Source organism: Nelusetta ayraudi, unplaced genomic scaffold (assembly GCF_046127955.1).
Source record: "Nelusetta ayraudi isolate G7.1 ecotype Tasmania unplaced genomic scaffold, CSIRO-AGI_Nayr_v1 ptg000241l, whole genome shotgun sequence".
Lineage (NCBI taxonomy): Eukaryota > Metazoa > Chordata > Actinopteri > Tetraodontiformes > Monacanthidae > Nelusetta > Nelusetta ayraudi.
Window position 1 is genome coordinate 102,501 of NW_027466290.1, and position 7,147 is coordinate 109,647.

A 7,147-nucleotide genomic window follows, 5' to 3' on the forward strand; every position below is an offset into this window, starting at 1 on the left:
GGAGAAGATGAGTTCAACACGAGGATCCAGGAGCTTGACCCAGCAAAGTTTGGCCAGTACTTTGGAATGAAGGAGCTGCTCTGTCAACTGGCTCCACGTTTGCAGAGGCAGGGAACAAATGACCGAGAGCCCACTGATCCGGAACAGCAGCCAGCTACATGGCTGGGGGCGGGGGGGTTATTAACATGAGGCTGACACCCAACTCACAGCAAATGCGTCTGCGGCGCTGCAGGCCGCAGCCATTAAAGGTAGTGTGCAAGTTCACACCACCAGGGGGCAGCGTGATTTATTTTTCTGTTTTGTCAATGGCAGCAGGCACGATGGTTCAGGCAGGAAGTCATGTGGATCTGGTTCATCATCATCATTTACAACGTGCTGGATTTTGTTTTTCTGTGTGCTGTATTTTACTGTGAAAGGTCAACGTGACGCGTCGGCTTCAACACTGTTCAGTTCGGCTGTCAGGAAATGAAGCAGATTTACCTTCCAATCTGAAACTATGATGGACACAACGCAGGTGTACTTCAAAGACCTGCGTCTTGTCTGAGACCAGCCGTTTGGTTTATTATCATTGTTCTTTTTTGCACACAGCGAACCGATGGAGCCGCCGCACTACTGGACGCTACCGCTAGGAAACGTGTTTGGTGCGAGAGGGTACGGATCGGTTCCCACGTGGCTCCGCCCACGCGGCTCCACCCACGCACCGGGGCCATTCATTCATTGGAAGGGACTTGACCCATAATGCACTGTGCTCCTGCACACACGATGGTGATGAATGAATGTGGACCAGCGCTGACGCAGCCAGGAAAGTTTTGATGTGACGTCATCGACATGCCAACATCATTCTGATTGGTCAGAGGTCGTCAGCCGTTGACCTTTTCGCCTCCGCAGGACCTTCTGGCTATAAGCAGCATGCTAGTTAGTCCAGCCAGTTTCGTTGAGTAGCTTTTAGTAGCTCACCACGGTGAGTCTAGCGAGCAGTGGAGACGGATGGCACTGCGCTCAGACAGACAGACAGACAGACAGACAGAGGCAATCGATGGCACGCGTTGGAAAGGCCGACGCAGACGAAACGGCGTTCCCGGGCGTTACGGTCGGAGCGCACTGACCTCCTCCTGGTCGCCGTCCTTCCAGTAGGTCAGGTTGAAGGTGGGCGAGCTGAAGACGGCCCGCAGCGACGACACAGCAAACACCGGGTCCCTGAGGCTCACTGACATCACCAGGCCATCAGAGTGGAGGGACACGTTGGGAGGCCCGATGACAGCTGCTCGACAACAGCAGAGGCAGAGTGAGAGCTAGCAGGGAGCTAGCAGGGAGCTACGGGGAGCAGGAAGTCAGTTAGTAGGGAGCTAACAGAGAGCTAGTAGGGCGCTAGCAATCACTACTCACTGCAAACACCAGCAACATGGCGCCGCAGGAGAGAAATTAGCCCCTGTGCTAGCTGAACACGCTAACCGAGTTGTAGCTCGAGAGAGAGAGAGAGCGAAGAAAAGAAACAACAACAAGAAAGGTTTGTGTCGGCCAGCTGATGGTGCTCAAGAGCAGCACTTCCAGCAGGGACTCACTGTGTTTGTCCAGGGTGAGCAGCTGACTGCGGGCCCACGGCGACACCTGGTGGCCACGCACAGCACGCACGCGGCCCACGTACTCTCCAAACTCACTGGGCACGTCCAGTGCGCTGAAGTCGCACCAGAGGAGGGTGGAGTTTTCGCAGCCTGGCCGGAAGGGGGAGGAGTCGTGGTAGTGCAGCCTGCGCGCGCGCGCGCACACACACACACACACACACACACACACACACAGTGACTTTAAGCGTTGCTGCTAACTATTTCCATAGCCTCCTTTAGCTTTCGTGCTAAGCTAATAGAGGATGATGTCTGTTTGAAGATCTGGCCTGCGACAGGAACTGCAGCCGTCCAAAAACAACACACACACACACACTGATTGGTCCACAGGACTCACCTGTACTCTGCGGTGTAGACCAGGTCACTGGCGCCCCCCTCTGGCGGGTCCCACCGTAGCACGAGGTCCATGTTGTAGGAGCTCAGGCGGACGTTGCTGGGGCTGCCGAATTTTGGTGACGTCACTGCACCGTCAAGACCGGAAGACAACGAAGGAGTTGACTCCTAGTCTGACTCAATCAATCAATCAACTTTTATGTGTACAGCGCTAAATCACATCCAGAGACGCCTCAAAGCGCTTTGTACAACCAGAGAAAGGGGAACCAACTGGGTCCCCGTGCGCGAGCGCGCACCCGGAAGTCCCGCTGAAGCGACTTTTACTCCCCTGTTGGAAAACCCAGCGTAAACACCGTCAACTCTGACGTCACCCTCGGACGATCAACGAGCTCGTGGGGGGGACTTTTTTTTTTTTTTTGGAGGGGGGTTCGATAAAACCCGCATGAAACCGGCCCGGGAGTGCCTCGTTCAGCCGGGATACCGCCACAGCGGCTGCGGACGCGTCCAGACGTGATGAATCGATAGACGGACGCGCTTCTTGGGGGAGAAGGAAAACAAAAGAGAGAGCTACCTTCACTTCCGCACCGCGCCAGGAGAGCCGCGAGGAAGAGCCCGCGAGCCGCCGCCATGTCGAGGGAGCAGTCAGTCAGTCAGTCAGATAGACAGACAGACAGGCAGACATTAGGCGGCCGTGTGTGTGTGTGTGTGTGTGTGAGAGAGAGAGAGAGAGAGAGAGAGAGAGAGAGAGAGAGAGAGTGAAAGTTTAACTTTGAATCTGTCTACTTCCGGGTGGCTGCGTGGCTGGCTGTCTAACGGGGAACAACAGGTGGGGAAGTCCGCAGATAGTGACTGACGGACCACGTTAACGCCGCCACCTCCGCAGCAGCTGCTGCTGCGTCGAGCTGGCCACGAGGTGGCGCTACAGTCTCGGATTCAAGGCGGCGACTCACGACCTTCGCTCGATGCCGACGACTGTCATTCCTCCAGGGGAGAGTGAGAAAGAGAGAGAGCTCTGCCTGCCACCCACTCTGGGGATCGCGACCCACCAGTTGAGAAACGCTTCTCTACGGATCTCTCTCTCTCTCTCTCTCTCTCTCTCTCTCTCTCTCTCTCTCTCTCTCTCTCTCTCATTCTTTTCTTGTTACACATTTGCTTCTCTGCCCCTCAGAAGCAAAGATTCATGGTGTAAAAAGTCGGTGAGTCGAGAGCGAAAACAGATAATTAGGAGTCTGTGTGTCACACACACACACACACCCTCCACCCTGACACACACACACACACACACACACACACACACACACACACACACACACACACACACACACATTTTCCTTGTGGCTGTGAAATAATAAGCACCAGGATGATGCTGAGGGTCAACATGTGGTTTGCAAACACTTTCTAAAATCTTTATTGCAGTGTTTTCGTCTTTGTTACGTCAATTTCTCCAACAAACAGTCGGACTGTTAAACCTTCCAGCAGCTGGAAAAAGTCCAATCAAAAGTTGCTGAGAAGCTGCGGTGCTTCCACTGCTGGTGCTGGGACAGCATTACACACTGCAGCTCTGTGTGTATTGTGTGTGTGTAATCTGGACTAGGGCCAGGACCTCATGTTGGACCTCGTTCACAACTCGGCATTAGAAACTGCTGGTCGGTGTCACATGGTCAGGAAGAACGGGGGGGGAGGGGGGGGAAACCTGGGTCGCTCCTCCGGCCGTTGAGTGGACTCAGTATTTAAAAATCAAAATGTTTTTTCCTCACTCAGACGATGACAAGCGATGCAGTCACCAGGTGACGACAGCGACGTGGCAGGAGGTGTAGAATGCAATATGCGAATAATGTACAATGCCACGATACCCAAATCACAATAATAAAAGGAAAACCGACATGGTGCGTGTGTCATTCCAAAGAGTATCGATGATTCATCAGTAGAGCGACTGCTAATCCTGCTGGCTCAGACAGGAAGAGCTTCCGATTGGCCGACGTGAGGCTCGGCTCCCTGCTGGGGTGCTGGGGCCCTTGGCTGCTCAGGACTTTCAAAGCACGGGAGCCCAGACACTGCAGCCTCTGGGGGAAGTTCATGTCAGGCTGTTGACGGCACAGGTCGGACATCCGTGGAGAGAGGGAGCGCTTGGTTTGCTCACTCTAACCCAAGCACGGCACAGCACCGGCAATCCAAGCAACCTTGACTGCAGCTTTGTATCGGAGCTATTTTTAATATCGGATTTATCGGTACGATAAACGTCATAATTCCTGATGTATGCAGTGCACCCTTACTTGTCATCTCTCCTGTACACATTTAGCCAAGTCAGCTGTTCTTCTTTTTTATATTGTTGTTGGATCAAGCAGCTTGTGATTCTGATCAATCACACTGATTACACACTTTTCTTCAGATCTTCTTGTGAATCAAGGACAGCCAGGACCCAGTTGGGGATTCAGAATCTTTTCAATGTTTATGCATGAAAACAAAACAGAAAATGATCCGCACAGGAAAAGAACTTGTAACCAATGAGTGGTTGCCGAGGAAAAAGTGAGAAAAGAACCAGAACAGTGCTCATGGTGGAGGACGATGGCTTCCTTTCGTCCTTTGCCCTCCAGAACTCATTTTTTCAAACAAAAGTACATCAAGAAAAGTACGAGACTGCCGCCACATTTAAAAGTTGCTCTTAAATCAAATCAAGATTGTTTTATGAGTTTCTTGTTTACAAAGAATTTGTGTTTACTACTCCTTGCATTTTAAGTTGTAACATTTCAGTCATTCATTTTTTAATTGCGATCACAATTGTATTTTATATGTGTGTGTATATATATATATATATATATATATATATATATATATATATATACATTCATGTGTTTTTGAAAGTATTACTATAGTATTACTCTTGATATATTTTTTTAAATCCACTTTTTTTTTTTTAACCCATAGTCGTGCATTTCAGAACCTGTACTTTCTTGCTTTTAATGACGTCACTCTCCACTCGTATGCGTACTTTTACTTCAGTGCAGAATGCAAATCCTTGTGGGCCACCTCTGCCTGCAGCTCAGGTGCTGGCAGAAGCCTCGTGTCCGTCCTTCCGGGCTCCGCCAGTGAACAACCAGAGGAAGGACTTGATTCACCGTGTGGCAGTCCTGCTTTACTGCACACTGCCTCCAGGAAGTACCTGTCGGACTGACTTCCTGTCTCCTCTCGCAGCTCTCAAAACTACACCCTCCTGGACGCCGTCTGGAGTTCAGAAGGCTCAGTGGGACGCAGGCGTGGACCCGGAGAGGAGCTGCAGGACAAGTGCAGCGGTGGTCCGCTAGAGGGCAGCATTCACCAGGGAATGACCGTCTTTTGAGCCTTGAACCAGAGGGAAACCCTGCAGAATGTAAAGTTGATATGCTATATAGACATATATATATGAAGATATACATGTATGTATTAATATGAATATCAATGTGTATATATGTATACATACACAGTATAAATCTGTCTTCATTTCTTTCCTATTTGTATGAAGCATCTCTTGGCTTGTTGTGACTTTTTAATTGTGTGTCTCCTCCACTCAGTGTAACAACCCAGTATTCTGTCCTGACTCACTGCTACATTGCTAACAATGCCATGAAAGGTGCTGTGGTTCTGGGTGGTTCTAAGAGCTAAACACCCTGGTGGTTCTAGATGGTTCTGGGTGGGTCTAAGAGCTAAACACCCTGGTGGTTCTGGGTGGTTCTAGATGGTTCTGGGTGGTTCTAAGAGCTAAACACCCTGGTGGGGCTTCAAAGACTCTGATTGGTTGCAACTTTGCTTCATTTTCCAGGGACATTCCAACAACATGTTTTCTCCATGATACATTGTTTCCTCCTATGAGGCGGCTCACCAGAACACTGCATCCATCTGCTGCTGCCCCCCCCCCCCCCCCCCGGGTCACTGTAGAAGCCACTGTGGCCCAGCAGTCAACAGTTGGTCCTCCATCCCTGCTCTGGTCCTCCACTGTTTCCAGTTGATTTTTCCTCTGAAAAGCCTAAACAACAAACAAACAAACAAACAAACAAACAAACAACACAGTTTTCTCACCATTGAGTCGAGCAGCCAGCGGTGCAGAGATGTTGTACCTCCTCCAGCCAGTGGTGTCGCTCTGGGCCACTTCACTGTCGACCTTCCTGCTGCTGGAGAACTGAAGCTTCACCCCCCTTTAAACCTCCGCCACTCTCTCCATGTGGACTTTTCACTCCACTGGAACTGCAGAACAAAGAGCTGAGCTGGTGCCCCCCCCCCTCACCGCTGGGGGGGGGGGGGGGGGGGTGAGGCCACATTGACTGACAGCAGTGGCTGCAGGACAGGAAAGAGTGCTCAGCTCCCAGTGGAATGCTGGGAAAAGTGATACTAACTTCCCCCAACAGTGCAACAGTGACACCCCCCCCCCACCAGAACATGTCACAAGGCCAAATCGATGCGTCTGGCCCCTCATTCGCTCCCTGCATGACCTTTGACCCCCCCCTGGACCGCCGCCTCAACAAAGAGAAAACTTCCCCTCAGTGCGGTTCCACTTGTGTGGGGGGTGCGGGGGGGGGGGGGGGGGTTGTGATTAAGACCTACCCCCCCCCCCCCCCACTGGATCCAATATGGCCGCCCCCATTCATTCATTCCAATGTAGTTTCTCATCCAGCAGCAGAACGGCCAAAAGAGTTTTGAGCTTTCGCAGCCCCCATAGAGCAGCATGTAGCACTTCACCACCTGCTAACTCCCATGATGCATCAGGACACATCAGCCAATCAGAAGGATCCGAGACACAGCAGCAACGTAGTGTAAAACTCCTTCTCTGCTCATTTTCTGGCCTTCATAAAAATCTGCAATAGAAATATTCATTGTGAACTGCATCACAGGTCAAAGGTCAAAGGTCGTCCTGTCACCCAATTTTAGATGCCTTTATTTTTGTATTGTGCTCTAATAGGGGGACAAATGCTTTTGAGGTCCAAGGGGATTTTTAGCTGCAGTACCTTGAGTTGCCACTGGGGGGGGGGGGAATATTATTAATAATAATATTAATGGCTTGAAATTATATATCGCACCTTCCGAACAGGAAGTGAACAGGATGGATTCTCTTCCACCTCAGGGTGCAGGGACAGACGGTGGCCAGGTGGGGGCGCCATGGTGGAGTGGAAGAACAGAAGAGAAGAGAATAAATCCTCGATTAATCCCACAGTCTGCATCAGTTG

The 7,147-nt window shown here is 51.0% G+C and overlaps 1 protein-coding gene across 2 annotated transcripts in view; it reads right to left on the bottom strand.

Moving 5' to 3' along the window:
- LOC142882274 (interleukin-10 receptor subunit beta-like) overlaps positions 1-2,762 on the bottom strand; it is a 3,900-nt gene extending 1,138 nt beyond the window's left edge. Inside the window, exons 1-5 of one of the 2 annotated variants that reach the window (XM_076016939.1) lie at positions 2,702-2,762; positions 2,524-2,665; positions 1,957-2,080; positions 1,563-1,747; positions 1,107-1,261 (exon numbers count right to left, since the gene is read on the bottom strand). In XM_076016939.1, coding sequence (XP_075873054.1) covers positions 1,107-1,261; positions 1,563-1,747; positions 1,957-2,080; positions 2,524-2,581 — 522 coding nt within the window. In that variant the 5' untranslated portion in view covers positions 2,582-2,665; positions 2,702-2,762. The other variant, XM_076016937.1, reaches the window with a different exon arrangement.
- Positions 2,763-7,147: the final 4,385 nt, after the last annotated feature.